At 37.4% G+C, this 20794-nt stretch overlaps 3 protein-coding genes across 8 annotated transcripts; 1 reads left to right on the top strand and 2 right to left on the bottom strand.

The window, feature by feature from the left end:
- Positions 1-2147: 2147 nt before the first annotated feature.
- LOC103950346 (aspartic proteinase oryzasin-1-like) lies at positions 2148-5857 on the bottom strand. 3 transcript variants are annotated; one of them, XM_048574736.1, is made up of 14 exons: positions 5707-5857; positions 4882-5225; positions 4735-4810; positions 4556-4650; positions 4331-4443; positions 4011-4179; positions 3876-3915; positions 3684-3748; positions 3463-3576; positions 3298-3362; positions 3051-3207; positions 2821-2940; positions 2625-2713; positions 2148-2450 (listed from the first exon to the last, which is right to left on the bottom strand). In XM_048574736.1, the coding sequence occupies exons 2-14, from the start codon at positions 5206-5208 to the stop codon at positions 2366-2368; spliced, it is 1515 nt and encodes a 504-aa protein (XP_048430693.1). In that variant the 5' UTR covers positions 5209-5225; positions 5707-5857; the 3' UTR covers positions 2148-2365. The 3 variants fall into 3 exon arrangements, with proteins under 3 accessions (XP_048430693.1, XP_048430694.1, XP_048430695.1); XM_048574737.1 differs by having other exon boundaries at positions 4735-4795; positions 5674-5742; XM_048574738.1 differs by lacking the exon at positions 2148-2450 and having other exon boundaries at positions 2621-2713; positions 5674-5747.
- Positions 5858-7121: 1264 nt separating this feature from the next.
- LOC103950338 (SWI/SNF-related matrix-associated actin-dependent regulator of chromatin subfamily A-like protein 1) lies at positions 7122-14781 on the top strand. 4 transcript variants are annotated; one of them, XM_048574784.1, is made up of 26 exons: positions 7122-7547; positions 7723-7786; positions 8018-8050; positions 8194-8282; positions 8387-8442; positions 8588-8663; positions 8843-8909; positions 9087-9153; positions 9322-9388; positions 10021-10104; positions 10181-10222; positions 10358-10513; positions 11522-11599; positions 11977-12045; positions 12139-12204; positions 12284-12412; positions 12526-12582; positions 12840-12929; positions 13090-13155; positions 13294-13362; positions 13432-13536; positions 13706-13831; positions 13967-14025; positions 14104-14140; positions 14240-14482; positions 14591-14781. In XM_048574784.1, the coding sequence occupies exons 1-25, from the start codon at positions 7299-7301 to the stop codon at positions 14456-14458; spliced, it is 2220 nt and encodes a 739-aa protein (XP_048430741.1). In that variant the 5' UTR covers positions 7122-7298; the 3' UTR covers positions 14459-14482; positions 14591-14781. The 4 variants fall into 4 exon arrangements, with proteins under 4 accessions (XP_048430741.1, XP_048430740.1, XP_018503732.1 ...); XM_048574783.1 differs by having other exon boundaries at positions 14240-14781; XM_048574785.1 differs by having other exon boundaries at positions 7470-7547; positions 7987-8050; positions 8148-8282; positions 14240-14781.
- Positions 14782-15011: 230 nt separating this feature from the next.
- On the bottom strand, positions 15012-20117 carry LOC103950341 (proline--tRNA ligase, cytoplasmic). Its single transcript, XM_048574786.1, has 13 exons — positions 19967-20117; positions 19597-19653; positions 19424-19509; positions 19254-19346; positions 18698-18814; positions 18136-18323; positions 17771-17837; positions 17488-17610; positions 17241-17393; positions 16476-16760; positions 15858-16076; positions 15539-15632; positions 15012-15404 (listed from the first exon to the last, which is right to left on the bottom strand). The coding sequence occupies exons 2-13, from the start codon at positions 19634-19636 to the stop codon at positions 15340-15342; spliced, it is 1530 nt and encodes a 509-aa protein (XP_048430743.1). The 5' UTR covers positions 19637-19653; positions 19967-20117; the 3' UTR covers positions 15012-15339.
- Positions 20118-20794: the final 677 nt, after the last annotated feature.

The following is a 20794-nucleotide window of genomic DNA, read 5'->3' as shown; positions in this document are numbered from 1 at the left end:
TACTTGAATACATTTTCACTTGTAACTAAGAGGTATTAAATTTAAATTTCGAAAATGATGAGTTTGGAGTTAATTTGTCCGCTCATCCCTTAAGAGCAGTTCTACCCCTAACACAAATGTGACAGCACCTAGCGCATTTATCCACTCAATGAACAATGATAGACCCCAATAAACAGTAATAGGCCAAATGCATCTCCATCCCTAACAAAAAATAGTCTAGTCAATTTTATTAAAATATTATTTTTTTTATTATAAAATATCAAAGCACACCATCCCAAAAAGTGGAAGTTCCCCTTCCCGATTCCGAGAAATTTTCTTTGTAATTTTGTTACATTTCTTTCCTCCTTCTCTTTTTGTTCCTTTGCTGCATCTTCACCTCCTCAGCTTTTGTAAATGGAGTCGGAGCAACACAATCCTCTCACAAGCTGAAATTTGAAAAAAAAAAAACCCAATTCAGATTTTCCAGTTTGCCAATCAAGTGTTAAACTTAGAAAGAAATGATGTGGATGATGAGATTGAGCATTCGGAGCTTACTGGATTTGGCGGTGGCCGGAGTTTCAGCGATGGTTAGTTTGGGGATCTTTGCGTTTATAGCTTCTATTCTTTGCTCTGCCGCTTTCTTCCACACCGCCAAGGACGTTTCTTCTTGATCCACCCTTTGCGCCGCCAGGCAATCCACTCCTGGTGTTTGAGTCCTCCTGTTGGAGGTTGAAGGTTGTGGGAAGAGCTGGCATCAGCATGGCGTCATATAGGCTGGTCCCAAGGTCTGTCAATTTTGAACTAGCCTGAAGACCAGCTTGGGCTAGGTGCCAGGCAATCTGCTGGGCTGGAGAGACTTCACTAGGTGCCGGGCCATTTTTTTGGCTGTGTGCCAGCCTATCATACCCCCGGTGGAACTGCTCTAATGTAAATATATAATATATCAAACATATTTTTCGATTTGCTCCTTAAATTTGTATAGAGCTGTCAATTTCCTTCATGAACTTTAATTTTCGTTGATTAACCGCCTGAACTTTTGTAATTAGCCACTTTCTCCTTGAACTTTAATTTTAGCCAATTACCTTTGAACTTTTATAAATAGCCAATTTCTCCCATGACGCTGATTTTAAAAAATTTCATTCAATTTTTTATCCATTTTGATCACGCGGACAACAAATGACATGGAAAATTAGATGGATAAAAATTGGAAGAAAAATTTAAAATCTAACGCTAGGGGAGAAATTGGTTATTTAATAAAATTTTAGGTATAATCAGCTAAAATTAAAGTTCATAGAAGAAATTGGCTAATCATAAAATTTCAAGGTATAATTGACTCAAATTAATGTTTAAGGGGAATTTGGTACCCCTCTACAAGTTTAGGGGCCAAACCGACAAATACTTCAAAATATCATTTTGCTCCAATAGTATTCTCTTTTTGAAAAATACTTACTATTAGCTCATAAGTCCTCCTTTACTATACATATAAGCCTATGCGCTTGGGTGCCATCCATCTTTCAAGGATCAAGGTTGAACTGGCTCGAAAATCTTCCCATATTTCTTCCTTTCTGGTTTAATCTATAACGCACACTACAGAAACGTACATGAGATTTTCACCTCATACGGCTCCTCGTTCAATTCTTTTGAAGTCATTGGATCCTTTTCCTCGTTCGAGAACCTCTTCCCTTCTTCCACTCCGTTCTAAGAGTAACTAGGACCAATTCAGTCATGTTTTCATTCATTTGGGGTAATTTGTCCGTTAACGTCTAACAGAGGCTGGTCTATGGAGCCAAGGCCGAAGCAGCCATTGCCGTCGGTTTTGATGATTTTATTGCCAATGCATCGAGAGGTACCTGCTTCTACCATAATGCTCACCCGGAGATCAGAAGAGCACATGGCAATGAGGCCTTCATTGCAGAACAGGTCTTTGAGGAGAACAAAGACGAAAGTTCCAAATGTACTGAACTTTGCTGCTGTGCTTCCAAATGGCTTCTATTCCATCAAGCATGACATGTCAAATAAATTATTACAACGGTAGGAGCCGTGCTTATTTGATCTTCTGTAGCGAAATATGAAGCATTTTGATCGGTATGCTAAGATTTTAATGCCGAATCCAGTCAAGCAAATACTTCTAGCCTTAGATGGCAGCAGATAATTACAACAGAATCAAATATTTGCAGTTTTTGCATCTTATTGCAATTCATACCAAGCAAACAGCACGTCTTTTATTTATAAACAGTTACAGGAGGCCCTAATGCATCGCATTGGATACTTGAAATGCATAATCCAATGGGACATTTACTGATCCATAATATCTAATATTCTACGATAATCGTTTAGTATTAGCATAAATCTTTTACGGATAACGGGGGGAAATCAAGTCTATGCACTACGTAGCTTTTGCGAATCCTACCCTGAGATTACCGAAATCAAACACCGTGTGGTATGCTCCCAAGAACAGAGCTCCGAGAACCCTGCAGAATGAACCAGTCTTACATCAAGTTTAAAATTAAAATATTATGAACGAGTGACTAGGGCGGGACATGTCATGTTTTGTGCATACTTGAGGCACAATATCTCCACACAAGAGGTTTAGCATAATCACAGAAATCTGTTAAGTCCGACATAGAGGGTTCGTAGTGGCTTACCATAGAGGACCTTGTGGAGGAGGCACATCCAAAGCAGTAAATCCACTAAGGCAGACAGTGGAGCATTTTTCTTCTACTTTAAGTATGTACTGAACATCAAGTCCGAAAGGTTTTAGAAAATATAAAGGAAACAATCTTCAAAATTGTAAGGAAAAAATCTCAAGGAATAGATTGAGACTGTGAAGCATAAGTATACCTGTTCTGGAGAGAGGGTGAAGGATTTGTTTCTGATCGTAAATGTAATATCCGGCATGAATGCAATGTTATCACAGTTGACGAATGACCTTTTTAGCGGATTTGGAAGCTTCTCGCACAGCTTTATAATTCACCAAAAATTCGCAACAAATAAAAGAATCAAAAGAACTTTTAGATTGGTCTATATGCATATTCATCAACCAGGCAGCCTGAGACTTCGAGAAGAATTACCTCATTCACATAGGTAAATATTTTTTCCTTTTCTATTTGTTTTTTAAGCTGTAGTTGAACCCAGTAGACTATCATTTCACACAAGGTGCATGAAGGAGTTTCATCGACTGATGATTCCTTCCCGATTTTGTTCTCAGTCACTGACTCAATATAATTGCTGCAGAAGTAAAGGTTTTCCTTTTGTTATGGATATTTTGATGCAGATATCAAAACCTGATAACAGTTGTAAGAAAAAGAAAGTCTCAACTTTATATTCTGAGAACCACCATATGAACATAGACCGATGTCCACACACACTATATCAGGCCGTGCCTGCAGACAATGTGAGGTAAATTATAATGCACTAGTTCATTTCTTAAGAGGAATTTCAAAGGAAGTTTTGAGGAGGTGGAAAGGAAAAGAAAATACAAACCCCAGATACTAAATATTCCCATATCAAATTTCCATAAGTGGAAATGACATTTTTACATTCCAAGCTCACAAATCCGTCTGCTCCAATGGCATGGTTGATCTGAGCCACAATAGTCTGCAAAAGAAGAGCTAATCAATGACGGAATACAAGTTGTTACTGCAGAATGAAAGCACAAAAGAGGAAAAATTAATTTGAGGGAAGTATTAGGCACGAGTTGATACAGTTGGACCAGCAAGGAAGGATGTCCCTGAGTCTACAATGGCACCACAACCGCCCTTGCACAGTCCTGATAATTTCAAATTTTGATGTTATGCCATGAATTCCTAGACTTGTTGAGATTCTAATTAGCAAATTTAATCTTTAAGATGGAATAAAGATAGTTAAACAACGTAGGAGTGGAAGTGTAATGAAACCTGTAGATTTGTCTGCAATAATAACATCTCCAACCTCAATCTGGAGAGATCAATGAAACCGAAACAAATGTCATCTCATTAGGCAAGAAAAAATATATAACTGCGGAACACCAACTTCTTGTCACTACAAAAAACCTGCCAGTAACCCTTTCGTGAAATTGGGACGTAGGTGTGATCACCAGTAAAGTGCCTCCAATCAAATCCACCAAAGACGATCTCACCTCCCACCTTCGATGTTGGATCATGATTTAGCCAGATGGAGAAAATTTGCTGGCTCATATGACCTTGTTGCGCCATGTTAAACCTGCACCCGGAAAACTAATGTATGCTTTTAAGCATCAAAACTCTTTCTTTTCTTTCTAAAAGCATCGAATTCCAACAGGAAGAGAAATAACGCTAAACCAAAAGCTAGTTTATGCTATATCAGTGCTAAAAAGTTTATGCCAGAACCATACCACACTGGTGTGGCTTCACCAACAGAAATATCCTGAAATCCAAGTCCAAGGACTCCATCAAACCGTGCCGTTAAGAATGTTAGGAATCCTTCCCTTGTAATCTCAACAAATTCCTACAAGATGGGAACAGATATTGCAATAGCATCAGCAACTTGGAAAAAATAACACATTTAAACAAAAACTTCAGAAAACCGAATAAGGAAAGACAAAGTGCGAGAGACCCACTTGATCTCTGACGATAACATCCCCAATTTTCAAATTATCTTCACTAAAGTAGCCGGAAATCGAACCAGACCCATAAGGAATTTTGGAGGGTATTCCTAAATAATTAACAACACACAACATCAACTTGCAGTTAAATTCTATAAAAATTGCTCAAAATGTAAGGGATAGGAAAAAATTACCAATTTTGGTATGAGTGCTCGAAAGGCTTGCCCTGTATTTAGAATGAAAATAGCAAGAAATCTGCAGACATTCATACTTTACAAACTACTCAAAAACTCCAGGAACAACAAAAGAAAATATAAAATCTCACTGCAAATTACACTTACAGAAAGGATGCATCTTGAAGATGGGACCCACAGATTGGAGCTGCCGGTGTCAAAGACAACAGCGAAGCGCTGCGGTGGGGTGCCAATAGCAATGTCCCCATAAAACTGGGTGTCCCGATAATTTTTCAGATCCACAATGTTGGATTTGAGATCACTGGGTTGGGAAACTTGTGACCTGGTGATTCTTGCAGCATTCAATCTCGTGAGGTCCAAAGGCTGCTTCTTTAGACCAATTCTCAGTAACCCATCACTGGATTTTGTATCAGCAGCCAAGGAGCCTGACCAAACCCACATACAAATTGCAACCACAAGTCCCTTAAACCTCATTTTTCAGACTTCTGTGGCTGCCATGGAATATAATAAAATACAATTTTAGTAGACTGAATATCACCACAGCTGTGCAGTTGGACCCCAACCTCATCACTATTCATTTCATTATGTGTGTGTGACAAATTTTCACTATCAACTTCAAAATTTCCATTTTTTCTTTAATTCAAGAGATATTGTAAACTAATCTAAACTACGGGAAGAAAAATTTAAGCTTGAGTGCATAAAGTAAACACATTGTCCTAACCAACTTGCCTATACGCTGATTTGCAACTCTGAATAACTTCTTATAGAATCATCATATTTTAAAGATTTGAACTTAGCCTAAGAAATTGTGGTATGAATAAAAATTTTCAGTTAAGCCTCAGTATCAAGTGACTATCCTATAAGAGTGGAATTTTACATCGATCAAGCTCAATCTTCTTATCTGATAACATAAGAATTTGCCCGACAATATTAACTCACATGGTAATAATCATGAAGATGTAGTGTTCATACCTGGCAGCAGTTTCAGGTGGGAAGGAGTGGCATGGCTTCCGCTATTTATAGAAGGAGGGGGGAGACGAGAGAGAGTTTGGGAAATCACGAGGCAGTTTCTAGGTCAGTACGGATTTAGGAATTGACCAAAAAAATATACGGACATAGACACGTATCTTGCTTGCTTGCTTGTAGAGAACGTATCTTGCTTGCTTGCAGAGAATGCTCAGCTGCCAACTGCAAGGGATTTGTTACCATAATGTTTGAGTTGAGTTGGGAAATTTCTTCATGAATGATTGAATGACCACAAGTGCTAATTGGCACGTACTAATATAGCAATAAACGAAACGGTTACAAACTTTTAATAAAAATTAAATTGAAGATGGCTAAAATGTTTCATATTTTTCGTGTTTTTTATTTTTTTTTAATTTTTATTTTTTGGCGAACATACACATGTAGTGCTCTTCCAATTTTTATTTTTTTTTTATTAAAGTTTGTAATTTTTTTTTTGTGTGTATTTCTTAATGTTATTTTGTATTGTAACTACAAAAATGTTATTCTTACCATCTATGTGTACTATCATTTGTACCATCTCTATAATAGAGATGAGACCCACATGAGTTGGTGGATCCTATTTCTATTAAAGAGATGGTACAAGTGATAATACAACTAGATGGTAAGTGTAGCACTATTCTTTGTACTCTAATAAGATCGCATTGTTGACGACCTAACCTCATTTCTATGGATGTTAATTATGTAGAACCAAAGTTTTTAAGATGACCATCAACAATGTGATAAGTAAACTCTTCCCACCTCTTTAGTGAATGATATATGACACTTCGCTATTCTTTTCTTAAGCCTTCGGGTGATATGTTGCATGTTTACCTTTGCTGGTTTGAAATATCTTCTCCCCCAACTGGTTCAGGCCCTGTTGAAGAACGGATAATTTCGAGAGAAATTCTCTTAAATCATGTCAAGTTCTCAACTATGTCAATATATTTGTCCTTAGACATGTCTAACATAAGTCATTTTGTAAAGGATGCAAAAACGTTGTTAAGTGTCACTAGAAACCATCTCCATAGACTACCAATGGAGTTTCTCATCGCCTCTCTCAATTTGTCCTGGTACAGGAGATACTTGTGGGTAGTTTGAAGAACTACCTGACTTGAATATTGATGTTCCACTAGAGGATTGGTATGCACTTTGATCGTTTCGTTTGTATTTATTGTTGTGTGATATTCTTTTTCCTTAAATCAGATTGAAAATTCTGATTAAAAGAAAATTCCTAAAGAATATTGAAAGAAAAATAGTTTGGGCCTCGTGGGACATCCTGATTATGGGCCTAAATAGGAAGCCCAAAGGCTGATGGTTGGGCCGGGTTACATAAATGTCATAAAGTAAGGAGTTTAGCGCCCAAATCACGCGTGTAACGGCGGCGGGTTTTTCATCGTTACTTTCTTCGATTTTGGCGCTTGAGAGACGTTCATGTCGCAAAAAGGGCAAAAAATCAAAATCCAAAACCCCAAAATTCAAATACTATGCAAATGCGAGAGTGCTAACTCACTGACTCTGTGACTCGGCACTCTGCAACTCTCGGAGTTTCCTGTCCAACAATGGCGTTGGAGGACGATGACTGGGATTTGAGCGCCGAAGAATTCGACTCTCTCGAAAGAGACGCGTTCCAGAAACTCGCTCAACAACGCGTCAACTCCGCTTCCACTTGTTCTTCCTCCTCCTCATCGTATCCTTCATACGATTACCGCCAGGTGCACCAATCTTTCCTTGCCACGAACAATTACAACAGCAACAGCAGCTTCCAGAGTTCCCCTGCGAAACCCGTTTCGAATTCTCTTCCGAACAAGGTGAAATTCGTCATTTTCCCATCAACGGTCTCTAGGGTTTAGGATGCCTAATTAATTGAAGTGTTCTTTATTTCTGAATTCGAATTATTACTATGTTTTTCTTGGATTTTTTTTTAATAAAAATTGAAAATTTAAAACCTTTATCTGTTTACATGTTTGTTTTGTAACAATGCAGGTAGCAGCTTTGCCAACCGGAACTAGAGTATTACGTCCATCAGTCCCATGTAAAGTAAACCTGGGTAATTTCCCCCTTACCCATTTCTTTTACACTATTACTTTGAAGTTTTGAACTTTTTTCTTTTACTGAAGTGTTGAAAATCAACTCTTTCCAAGAAAAGTAGCTTACGAAACCTTATTTTGACTGCTTTGTTACGTATGCTACTTGTATCAAGCATGAATAGTGGTCTTAAAAGGACTTATGTCTTTTCATATTTAATAGTTCTTCACTTTGAATATCGAAAACGAATCAGGAATTAAATGTCCCACCTTGACAATCACCAATGGTTAGTCTTCCAATTTGTACCAGTTTGAACCTTTTTCATTCAATTTTATTACGGGCTGGTTGCATTGTTCTACCTGCTGATCTTATGTAGTTTCTAGCTAACTTTGGGCTCCTATCTCTATCTCGTTGCCGTTTTACAAGAAGATGAACGTGTAAAAGAGCTGCCTAAGATCATTGTTAAATTTTTTCTTCATGCTAGCGGAAACATTGCTGCAAAATTTCCTTATGACCAGGTACTTTATTGGGTAAAAAATGTTCATTCACAAAACTTGTCAAACTCTTCATTTCCTTATCAATTATATTCCATGTTTATCAATTATATTCCATGTTGCACCAGGCGGTAGTAGGTGCTGTCCGCAAAATCCCCAAAGCCACATGGTATGCAAAAGAAAGGTATCCCTACTTGATTCCCCTTCCTGCCCAAAGCCACTTGGAAAATGCATTATACTTTCTCTTTATATCTTGTATGGACTTTTGAAAAACGTGGACATGTTGTGGGATGGAGCCCCAGCCAGATGTAATAGTGTTGAAACTGCAGGTTATGGATGTTTCCTATACCTTCTTTGTCATCTGCAGAGAAAATTCTTCATGAGACATCTGGTGTTAATGTTGAGGTAATAACTGTTGCCCTTTTTCTAGTTTTTACTGAGGTGTTACGTTATGGTTTAGTTTAAATTTGCTCACTTTGATTTTTGGCGTATACATTCTTACCGTTTGTGTTTGAAGTTCACCAAAACTGGATTGCTTTTTCACTTTGTTTCATCATTTGATACTTTGTTACAAATTGTTTCAGGTAGAGAACTTAGATCCCTTAGTTCACCGTGCTATTGCTGCTGCCTCTGTTGTTCCAGACCTTCGAGGTAAAGGGTGATTATACTAGTATCACTGAAGTTCAGTTTGTGCATAATTGATATGTTGGTATGAGTTGTCTTTTTCTTTTCCAGACAGTTTTCTACATATCTTTCATTTTTTTCTTCTAACTTTTGCATGCTATTTTTTAATTGTTCTTTTTTTTCTTTGGTGTCTTCACTGTCCAGACCAATATGATAGGATACCTAGTTGTATAGAATCGAAGCTCTTGCCATTTCAGCGAGAAGGTGTTAGGTATATTGTAAATCTTAAGATTCTACTTATTTGTGGAATGTTATATGCAACTTGCATATGTTTACATTCTTCTGAATCTCTATAGTGTTGTGGATATTTATATTACTTTGTCCCCATAAAATATTATTTTTTGCTTAGTTATAGCTTTATCAGTATTGTTTTCTACAGGTTTATCTTGCAGCACGGGGGGCGTGCTCTCCTTGCAGATGAAATGGGATTGGGAAAGACTATACAGGCAAGAAATTCTTCATGCATACTCTTTGTGTACCTTCAGTGATAAACAGTCCCGTACAACCAATCCTGCATTTGAAGTACTTTCTACTTTTATACAACTTTTCCTGGTTGTGTTCCTTTGACAAGAAGCTCCTATAACTCTGTAGAACTTTATTAATTACGGTACAGTAAGAATGCCAAAATAGGACAACATAGTTGGGCGCTTCCTATGATTATATGGGTTATAGTCTGCAAATGTCAGAAACTTAATCAGAAGTTTGGAGGAAAATGAAGAATATTTAGGTTTACTATAGGTTCAAGGAAACTAGAGAGAGATAGAAGAAAAAAAGTGTGTTGAAGATAGGGGAGAAAGTATACAGAGAAATATCAGTGGGCTCTTTGGAGGACATTGCAAATTGTGTGCCGTCTATGATTATGGTGGGTTGCAGATGCCAGATTTTTTAGTAGCTAGAAGAACGTTGGGTTGAATTGATATATTAAATTATGGTGCGAATATGGTGGAGTTCCCTCTTGCATAGCTATAGGGTGATTTGTAACAATATAATAGAGATGCTTCCATTGGATTGGAGTTTATGTGCAAAACCATTCCCAACTTCAGCCTTGGATTGAAACCTTATACTTTTCTTTTTTCAGGCTATTGCTGTTGCATCTTGTGTTCGTGACTCTTGGCCAGTTCTTATAATCACACCATCTTCCTTGCGTTTACAATGGGCCTCTGTAAGTGCTGTATTAAATTCTGTTAGTAAGAAGGTTGATCTTGCCAAAAATAATGTACTCTTTTTCTTTCTTGCAGATGATTCAACAATGGATGAACATCCCTTCATCAGATATACTTGTCTGTTATTCGCTATTCCTGTCTAAATATTCTGATCACTTTTTGTTTATGCAGCTTGAATATTGAACACATTCTCAGGGGTCTGATGCCTTTTTAGTTATTATAAACTTTGTTTTTGAATTCTTTTTCCACTAGGTTGTTTTGTCTCAATGCAGTGGGTCAAACAAAAGTGGGTTTACAACTGTATCCTCAAACATCAAAGGGACGATTCACCTTGATGGCCTATTTAACATCATCTCCTATGATGTAGTCCCTAAAATACAGAATCTACTAATGTCATCAGAGTTTAAGGTGAGGACTAAAACAGTCAGTGTAATGTTCTTTTTACTTTAATTAAATAACACAATCTTATATCTTTCATCATCAGCTATGTCAGAATACAGAGTATGTTTGGCCTACGCTTCCTCCACCTTTTTCTGGCTTTTAAAGCACCTAAATATTTGAAATAATGATCTATTAGGCCAAAATATGATTTGGTGTGAAAAGTTCTAAGCTGGAGAACATGTGAAAGAATAACAAGAACTCTATATGTCTTTCATTTCTTTAGTTATTTTCAAAGAGTTCACAATTATAGGTTGTTTTGTTTTTAGAGATGCTTGTTATTTACCGTTCAACTCAATGTTACCTAAATCACGTGTCTTTGTGGTACACGGAATGAGAATGGTAATTTGGTGGTACACTAGTTGCCTTGATTACATGGAACCATGTGCTGCACTTGTAAAGGTAGAATGTGAATGAAAATCTTTAACTACTTTTTTCTGTGCAATGATTGTCCTTCACATTTCTAACAACCTAAGGATAGAAGAGTATGGTGTTTTCCTTGGATACTTTTTTTAGAAGGAATTAAGAAAACTATGTTAGGATCAAGGGATGTTCTTTAGTTTTCATGTTGGAACTTTAATACTGCATAACATTTTATTTAGAAACAGTTCGAGCCTCTTTTAAATTGACAAATAGTGTCCAACATGGACATTAGGAAATCCTGCCAGTCTTATTTTTTTCTCTTTTTCCTGCTTGAAAGATTTTTTTTTTTTTTTTTTTTTTTTTTTTTTCCTGATCGCCTAAGATGGGAAATTCCCCGATTTCTACATCTGTTTCTTCCTCACTTTCCCCCCTTTCTTCTGTTTCTGAGGTTTCACTAAGTGACTTTGTAACCTTAACGTACTTTCTTTGGTTGAAGTTTTAATAAATTCATAGGGTCTTAACAAGAGAATTCCTATCAGCATTCCTACTTTAATTATCACTTCCAGTACCTTGCATATGCTGTTTCCATTGATATGTTATTAACTTCTTGTTCAGGTTGTGATTGCAGATGAGTCACACTTTTTGAAAAATGCTCAAGCAAAAAGGACAAGTGCCTGCCTTCCTGTCATAAAGGTCTCTCTCTTGTGAACCGATTACTAACTTGCAACTGCTAACTTTTTTCTGAGTCCATTCTTCTAACACCTGTTTCAGAGGGACAATTTGTATATATGTATTTTGAGGTGCACTAACAGTTAGATATTTTTGTGGTGCTTCCTACCTTAACTAGTAACACTGATGTATCATGGTCATTTCTTCTTTAACTATGTAATTGATGATAAAAGTAGTGAACCTCATAGTCTGGTTCGGTGAATGAAGTTCATGAAAATATTGGAAATAGTTTCAACATTTATCAAAGTATATAGCAAGGAGTAAAAGCTCAGAAAACTGTTTGTTCAAAGTATTAAGTCATATTGATCTCAACCTCTCTCTAACGTTTTCAACAATTTCAGAGGGCTCAATACGCAATATTGCTGAGCGGTACTCCGGCTTTGTCCCGACCGATTGAACTATTTAAGCAGGTATTTATCAACTCTAGTTAAGAAGCTGAAAATATACAAGTATATTTATCTAGAATGTAATCATTTGTTTATTAATTTCTTTGAATTTAACAGCTTGAAGCCTTGTATCCTGATGTATACAAAAGTGTTCACGAATATGGTAATCGATATTGCAAGGGTGTAAGTCACTATTTCTTTACTTTGAAGATGGTGTATCACGCTATAAGAGATTCTGTTCCTTACTCGTTTGGAATTTCAGGGAACGTTTGGATTGTATCAAGGTGCATGTAACCATGAAGAATTGCATAATTTGATGAAGGCAACAGTGATGATTCGCAGACTAAAAAATGATGTTCTTTCTGAGCTTCCTGTGAAGCGTAGGCAACAGGTCAGTGTCTGTGTACTTTGTCCAATCTGCATTTTGACCTGTAGGATGGCCTTAGTAGTCCTGTTACAATCAATGATCTTTATCTTTCCTTCCCCCCTCCCTTCTGATCTCAGGTCTTTTTGGATTTGGCTGAAAAGGACATGAAACAAATCAATGCTTTATTCCGGGAGGTAATCTAAGTCTCTTTAGCTATTGCCCTCTTGGAGTTCCAACTAGCTGAAGTCTATTCATGTGCTGTTATCTTATATGAACCCTTTTAATTTCCTTTTCCCCTATCTTTTATTAGTCGTACGATTTCTTGGCTGTGGCACCATGTTTATTCACATTATTTATGTGCCTTGTAAAGTTTAATTGATATATATGTTGTTCTCAAATGTAAGGAAAATTATAATAGAGCATAGCTGCTTTTTATCTCCTTTTTTTGTAGTTGGAAGTGGTAAAAGGGAAAATTAAGGCCTGCCAATCCAAAGAAGAGGTTGACTCACTCAAGTTTACTGAGAAGAATCTTATTAATAAGGTATTCATGCATTCGCTCGCAGTGTAGGGCACATGGGGCCAACATAGTTCCTTTCTTATACTGAAAATGCTGAAATGGTCACACCATTTCTTCTTGCAGTTGTTCTTTTACAACTGGATAGCTAACTTTGAACCCTTTAACTACCTCATTTGTGCTCCAGATATATACTGATTCTGCTGAGGCTAAGATCCCCGCAGTTTTGGATTACCTGGGAACTGTCATTGAGGTACTTCACCCTATGTTATATCCTTCTCTCTGTCTTTAGTTCTATTTCTCTAAGGTGCTTTTGTTTCCTTATCATTAGTTTAGTCTGCATGTTTTACTTCTCAGAGTTTTGAGTGTTGTTATATAATGGTTCTTGTAGGCAGGCTGCAAGTTTCTAGTATTTGCACACCATCAGTCCATGATTGATTCGATATATCAGTTTCTTCTGGTAAGGCCACATGAATTCATAATTTCCTCTAAGATTGACCAATTTCTTATAAGAACTGCCAATTTCCAGAAAAAGAAAGTGGGTTGCATTCGAATTGATGGAAGTATCCCTACTGTGGCGAGGCAAGCTTATGTTACAGAATTTCAAGAAAAAGATTCTATCAAGGCAGCAGTGGTATGGCAGTATGCTTCATTTATATACTTTGTTTTCTGTGTAACCAACCTAATTGAGTTCTGTGTAATTGGAATTGTCAAAAAACGAAATACTGAAAATTTTGGGTGCTATATCTCAGGTGTTGTTCTGTGATTTAAGTCTAATTCAACCTTTGAATGTCATCATGCAGCTATCTATTAAAGCTGGAGGCGTTGGATTAACTTTGACAGCTGCAAGCACTGTTATTTTTGCGGAATTGTCATGGACTCCTGGCGACCTAATTCAAGCTGAAGATCGTGCTCATAGAATTGGCCAGGTAAAAGTACATGATTCTGAAGCATTCTTTGCATTAATTATAAGCTACTCTTATATTTGTTTATGTTCAACCAGCAAAAATTGATGCATTCCTTCATTCCTTGATATGTTTCTAACTTTCCGTTCATGTTTTTAGGTGTCTTCGGTCAATGTATACTACCTTCTAGCAAACGATACAGTTGATGACATCATATGGTATGATTTTACGCAATTGTCTACTTTCTAATTAGTTTGATGATTTTTGTACTTCCAACACTTTCTCTCTATCTTCAGGGATGTTGTTCAGAGCAAGTTGGACAATCTGGGACAGGTAAAGTTCAATCCCCTTGGCATTCCTTCTTAGGGGAAAAAGGGGGAAAAAACCATTTTTGTTTAACAGTAAAATGAACTCTGGTTTTTGGACAATCAGATGCTCGATGGCCAGGAGAATACTATGGAAGTTGCAGCCGGCCAGACCCGAATCACCCCTGCAAGCCAGCCGCAAAGCAGCCCTGCAAAGCAAAAACTTGCATTCAGCCAATCGGGAAGCAGTCCATCAAAGCAGAAAACACTCGACTCTTACATGAAGCGTTGCAACAGCAGGGAAGACCCTGAAAGTCGGCCCAAGTTCAAAACCCCAAGGCCCTGAATGAAGGCTATGCTGAACAAAATGGTAATTTTGCCTGTTTGAAATGCGTTGAAAGCACAACATCGAAGCCAAACTACTAATGTGAAGGGTTCTCTTCCCGTTCGAGGTTCATCCTTTAACTCACCTGTGTAGGATGTCTGGAAGACGACTGGAAAGAGGTTTTACCAAGTTGTCTGCAACTGCAACAGAGTGTTGAAGAATTATATCGAAAGTTACAAGGATTTTCCTATGTTCACTTATTGTTTGCACGCGCTACTATATCGAAGATCCTGACTGGTTCTGGGCTTGTTTCAGTTAATATAATTGTGTAGTAGTTCTGTTTACACCCAATGTCTACAAGCCTGTTTCTACATGTTTACAATCCAGATTTGCGCCATTTTTGGTAGCATAACTTGTTTCGGCCATCGAGACCAATTGGATCCTTATTTGTTAGGCCATTGGCGTCGCATTAAGCCTTGATTCATCCGGTACATGGCATACACCGTAGCAAACTAGTACTTTTAAGGAAATGAACTTCAAAAAAATCGAAGCATGTGCACCCAAGGGAAGAGGATAATGTGAAGGGTGGCTTTTCCAGAAAAGAAAGCATTCAGCACTTGCTCAGTTTAACAATGGCTACAACTGAGTGTCTAAAACAAATACCGTTGTTCGAAAAAGAAGACGAGAAAATAACACTCACGTACTAATTGTATACTGCAAGTGTTGTATTAACTACAGACCGTACGCCATGGAAAAAACAATTTTTGAGTGATTTAAAAATTCGCCCCTCAAGGCAGATAGGGATGTAAAATATTTGCCCAACAACGTTTTGGGGGGGGGGGGGGGGGGTTGGGTTGGGGGGGTTGGTGTGTAAAATTAAATAGCGTAATTTGAAAAGTTGTCTAGTAACTCCTGCCCCAGTAGGTCCATTTCTTGGCTGGTTTTCCAGAGGCAAAGCAAAGTGTCCCTGCACAGAAGTCCATTTTCAATTTCTGAACACTACGGCACTACTTTGCAACGAATGCACAACGCTAAAGAGATAACTGCCGATCATAAATTGCAAAAATGTTATGAAGTTTCTAAGTAATTTTAAAAGTGTACCTTCAGGAAGCTCGGGCTGCTCAAATGGAGTACAGAGTGACTTGGCTGCTCCGATTTCACCCTTTGTCTGTTTTTTCACGTCCTCTTCTACTTCCTGATAAATATGAAATAAACAGTAAAAGGAAAGACGATGACAGCAAAAAGAGTGCTGATATAAGAACCTAACCAGTAAAAAAATTAACGTGACATTGACAACCCCATTGTGTAATAAAGACACAACCGTAAGATTACAACAGAACAGAGAAATATCCACATTTGCAAGAAACTGCATTTCAAGCCAGATGATAGATTGTAATATAAGTGACAGTGATAACAATACCTGTTCATCACACCAAGGAGCCAAGATCATTTTCTTTTGGTTTAGAGCTTCCATGAATTCTTCCCATGTCTTTGCAACCTTGATAGAAGCATCTCGTTTTTCCTTTGCAACATTGAACAGATTTTCGTGAATTTTAGCCAAGATGTCTTGTACTTGCTCAACCAACATGCTCACAGGAATGTCCTCTTTTGCTGAATTGTCACGGCGGACAACGCGAACCTAAAATCAAGAATTATGTCATTGTTTGCCATGTCTTGGACACCTCGATCTCCAAGGGTTAATCCAAGAACGGTAAGGAACAAGCTTAACTAATGTTAGCTTGTCCACACACCATACAGCTCCTGACCCTAATATTAAGAGGATAAAGATAAATCTTAACATGTCATACTCGAATATACAAGACTCGCCAAAAACCTGATATGCCAAATATTTTACCGGACCTGCCCTTTAGGCTTTTAGCAGCTCACATTCATGATAAGGCCCAGAAATAAAACCATGAGATCTGTGCAAATCAGGCCCCTAGGCCTAATGACAAACTAACTCAACAGGACAAAAAACCAGAAGCAAATATGAGCAACTAGATAGAAAATAACGAATTAAATGGAAGAACGGCCTCACTTGATTCTTTTGCAGATCCTTTGGTCCAATTTCAATCCTTAGAGGAACACCTTTCATCTCCCAATGTGAATACTTCCAACCAGGAGTTTGGTTGTCACTTAAATCTGCCTCAGCACGAATACCAGCTTTAGTCAAGGTATCCACAGTTTTCAAGCAGGCATCATATATTTCTTCCATAGGAGTATCCTTGTAAGGCACTGGAACCACAATAGCCTGAATTGCTGCCACTTTAGGTGGCAATACCAAGCCTTTGTCATCTCCGTGCACCATCACCATCACTCCAATCTAAACAAAATACCAAAAATGATAACAACATTATGTGGATGGTAATAGCAACAATGGCGTGACATTATAGAAAAAAATTGGCATTTGGTGGTGGAAATAGTAAACATTATGCATTGTCTCTAAGTTAAACTTTACATGACAGACACAGCATTGTCTCTAAGTTAAACTTTGTGCACTAGCAAAAACATATTATCCTATTCACCAAAAAGAGAATAATTGGCCTAAGGTACTGAGGATTATGTTGCTTAACATGGACAATGCACCTACCCAGGTAGAATGTTCAATAGTTTCAGACTTGCGTCAACATAAAAATAAATTGCATAAAAGATAGATATTGGTACTGTGTTGATGCATGATGACCAAAAACGTGCTTGATGCATGGCAAGAGTAATTAATTCCCAGAGAAAAGAAAAAATGTTCTTGCATAGAATAGACTTTGAATCAAACTTTAACACAGAAAAGAGAAGGGAGCAAAGTTACCGTTCGAGTGCTGTATGCCCAAGAGTTTTGCCAAACCATGCCCTTTTCTCTGTTTTCATTTTCAAAATTAATCTCAAACATTTTGGCAAAATTTTGACCCAAACAATGTGAGGTGGCACCTTGTACACCACGGCCAGTATTTGGAATAAAAGCCTGCATGCATTAATTAATACACTCAAGCTTACCATAGTAGAGGCATAAGAAGGAAGATCAAATTATATATATATATATAAAACATATGAAGTACCTCCACACTAGTAGTATAAAGACCACCAGCAAATTTCTCATTCTCACTCTTTTTTCCCTTCACAACTGGAACTGCCAAATAGTCCTCGTATATCCTCCGGTACAGTTCCAATATCTCAAGGACCTAAAACCAGGATGTATAATCAAAAAGCAATCTTCAAGGAAAGGTAACAATGGGTGAGAATCAGACTAGGCATAGCAAAAAGGCAATTCTGTCCTAAAAGTTTGATTGGCAACATAAGAGGGCACTGAAAGGGGAAACAGTAATCTAAGTGGCTCCTTACCTCTTCATCTGCCTCTGCCTTTGTTGCAAAAGCTGTATGGCCTTCTTGCCAAAGAAACTCCCGACTCCTGAGACCATACGAAGAAAAACCAAATTCAACAAACTTGTACAAAAAAAGAGAGTTCAAAGAAAATGGTCCTCGGACATAAAGAACAATTAGAAACCGTGACAGGTCCTCGGACATAGAGAACAATTAGAAACAGTGACTAAATATGTGGTAAACACTAAGCAAGAACTGAACTCAATATCTATGAGAACAAAACGGAACAAATAAAAAGGTTTTTTACTCATCATGCTATTGTCAATACTACCGAAACACCACAGAAAGTAGTATAAGAACACCAAAACCGTGAGACATGCTAATACCTGATAAATGGTGTAGGATTGCTGAACTCCCACCGGACAACATTGCACCACTGATTTAGCTTCAATGGCAAATCGCGGTGTCCTCTGATCCACTTAGCAAAATAAGGATACATAACAGTCTCACTTGTTGGACGAATTGCTATTGGCACTTCCAAGTCAGACTTTCCAGACTTTGTGACCCACGCAACCTATTTATGAAAATAAAAGCATGAAAAGAGAGGTAGTCTAAAACAATTAAGATATTCCCAAAATAAAAAAAACAATATACACATGGAGTAACACAGTGGCAGTGATTGGGGAATAACAAGAGGCTTAAATTTGCACAAAGTGACAAGAAAATTACAAATCTATCATTACACAATCATATGATTTCAAAAAAACCAAGGCAAACACATAGAAGGTGAGGTTGCACGCTAAACACTAAAATAGGGGGCATGCAAAGGAGAAAAACAGGGAAAGAAAACTAGAATGAGAAATCATAATCAACACCAACTGAGCATGTGTATATGCTTATTTACGTGTAACACAATAAATTATGTCACACAAATGACATATATCTCACCTCTGGAGCAAATCCCTCAATATGATCCTTCTCTCGTTCTAGAACACCAGGGGAGACAAATAAAGGGAAATAGCAATTCTTTATCTTCATTTTCTTTATTTCTGCATCAAAGAATGCCTGAAAAGTAACAGTGTGTGAAGTGAGTAACTGTGATGGAGTTACATATAAATTTTCTAAAGAATTAGAGAAATTTGCGAACATAAAAACTGGTAGATAAAGTTCATAACTTTGACATTAGAGATGAATGTATAGCCACCAGTACTTAATTAGATAAGTGCAAAATGAGATTATGTAAAGTAAACTCAAGACAAGAGGTGGGAAATGAAAAAGTAGTATCACGTGTCGAAATGAATTCAGGGAAAATAGTCAATTAACAGGGATGAGATGACATCAGTTGACGCCATGCTTCAAAGTCAAATTTAAATTGATTACTTCAGAACTAGACTGGGGACGTGTTATCAAAATCCTGAGAACCAGATGATTGTTTACTGGTTCTAATAGCAAATAAAACTCATTAACAACATGAAATGGATTAAACAAGAAAAAGCATGCTTACTTGCATCGTCTCCCATATCGCAATCGTCCATGGCCTCAATATATAACAACCAGAGATATCATAGTATTCGATCATCTCACTATTAACAACGACCTAAGCACAAGAAAACATATTCATTACTTAATTGTTGAATAAAGTTAATAAACCCCAGAAAAGATAAAGACAGGTACCTCAGAATACCACTCTCCGAAATTCTCATCCTTCTTCTTGGAAAGGCCAAGACCGGTTTCTTTCTTCACCTCCTTCTTTTTCCCTCCTAAAAATCAGGAAAAATTAATATCAAAGCTAAGCCAACAGAAACACCAAGAACCCGAAAATTGAGAAGTGGGATAGCGAAGCTCACCACCCTTGGCATTGGACTTCTTAGCACCCTGGTCCGCCATGTTTCGATATCTCTAACCTATATCAGACCACACATACCAGATACAAGACTATTACAACAATGGGCAGTGCTAAAAAAACCATAAATCTACAAACTTGGACAATTTCATACATCTGGATAGCAGAATTATGCTCAAAGCTCAGTTCTTTTTGCTAAATAATACAAAAAATCCAAATGTAATCCAACAGGAACAACCCAGATTCCATTTTTGAACAACTCGAGATTGAAACGAAGAAAAATGCAGAAAAAAAATACTAGAAAAACAAAATGAGAGCAAAATTAACCCAAACAAAATGAGAGAAATAACAATCTGGGAAAGTTGAGTTTTTACCCAATTGAATCTGGTTCGTAGCGTTTGCGGCTCCGCAGCTGTGGCCTTCCACTTCTGAGAAAAAAGAAAGAGAGAGAAGACAGCAGACTTGGAAGACTTTTTTTGCTCTCACTGTACCGCATTAGGCTTTTGCCCTAATTTACTGCCTAGAAATTCCTTTGTCTGAGATACTTTTGGGCCTTCGGCCCAAACAAACAATAAGCTTGGCCCCAAAGCTACCTTATTGACCAAACCCTACGGACCAAGGTTGACTCGGTGGAAGAATGAGAGGAGGATTAATTAGCGTCAATTTGAGTTGTAATATGATTAAAAAAAAAATTGAAATTATAACTCTAAATTAGGCCTTTAAATAAGAAAATATGAAATATAATGTGTACCTTGCCAAATCTTCTTTCTTGAAATGTTCAAGTGATTCAAAATTTCCACAATCCGCTCGTCTAAATTTTCTAGTTTGATTAATAATATGACAAAGCTACTTGTTTCGCGTACGAGCTACTCTTTTTATACCCTTATAGCTCTTAGCTAGGACTTTATATTTTCTTTTTGGATAAAAAGAAATTAAACTTCATACAGAGTACAACGGTTTTGAAAACTCTCTTTCGACTAGAAAATTAAATACCGAAGAACAAAATAGACAAAGAAACTTGCTCGTCAAAACTAATCTACCAAAGTAACTCAAGACTTATGGACAATAACAAGTCGTCAATCCATCAGCTCTCCTCACACAACACTCACTTCTTTGATTTCTTGGATACCTGTGTCAGTTGAGCTTAGGGTTCTAAAAGACATTATACGCTAGTCGGAGCCTATAGAATGACATATATTATA

This window comes from the organism of the source record quoted next, unplaced genomic scaffold, assembly GCF_019419815.1.
Source record: "Pyrus x bretschneideri cultivar Hongxiangsu unplaced genomic scaffold, Pyrus_bretschneideri_v1 Contig74, whole genome shotgun sequence".
NCBI classification, from domain to species: Eukaryota; Viridiplantae; Streptophyta; class Magnoliopsida; order Rosales; family Rosaceae; genus Pyrus; species Pyrus x bretschneideri.
The sequence above is the reverse complement of the archived record's forward strand: the minus strand, read 5'-3'. Positions and strand labels throughout refer to the sequence as shown.

What these genes read in the sequence shown, in the direction of transcription:
- LOC103950338 (XM_048574784.1), top strand. Translation starts at nt 7,299, where the DNA reads ATGGCGTTGGAGGACGATGACTGGGATTTGAGCGCCGAAGAATTCGAC. An exon ending in TCCCTTCATCAGATATACTT is followed by an intron (nt 10,223 to 10,357) that starts GTCTGTTATTCG and finishes TTTTTCCACTAG; the next exon opens with GTTGTTTTGTCTCAATGCAG. An exon ending in TCAATGCTTTATTCCGGGAG is followed by an intron (nt 12,583 to 12,839) that starts GTAATCTAAGTC and finishes CTTTTTTTGTAG; the next exon opens with TTGGAAGTGGTAAAAGGGAA.
- LOC103950341 (XM_048574786.1), bottom strand. Translation starts at nt 19,636, where the DNA reads ATGGCGGACCAGGGTGCTAAGAAGTCCAATGCCAAGGGTG. An exon ending in GAAGTCCAATGCCAAGGGTG is followed by an intron (nt 19,510 to 19,596) that starts GTGAGCTTCGCT and finishes CCTGATTTTTAG; the next exon opens with GAGGGAAAAAGAAGGAGGTG. An exon ending in AATCCTACACCATTTATCAG is followed by an intron (nt 17,838 to 18,135) that starts GTATTAGCATGT and finishes GTATGGTCTCAG; the next exon opens with GAGTCGGGAGTTTCTTTGGC.
- LOC103950346 (XM_048574736.1), bottom strand. Translation starts at nt 5,208, where the DNA reads ATGAGGTTTAAGGGACTTGTGGTTGCAATTTGTATGTGGGTTTGGTCA. An exon ending in GGTGAAGCCACACCAGTGTG is followed by an intron (nt 4,180 to 4,330) that starts GTATGGTTCTGG and finishes TTCCGGGTGCAG; the next exon opens with GTTTAACATGGCGCAACAAG. An exon ending in CCTCCACAAGGTCCTCTATG is followed by an intron (nt 2,451 to 2,624) that starts GTAAGCCACTAC and finishes TTCATTCTGCAG; the next exon opens with GGTTCTCGGAGCTCTGTTCT.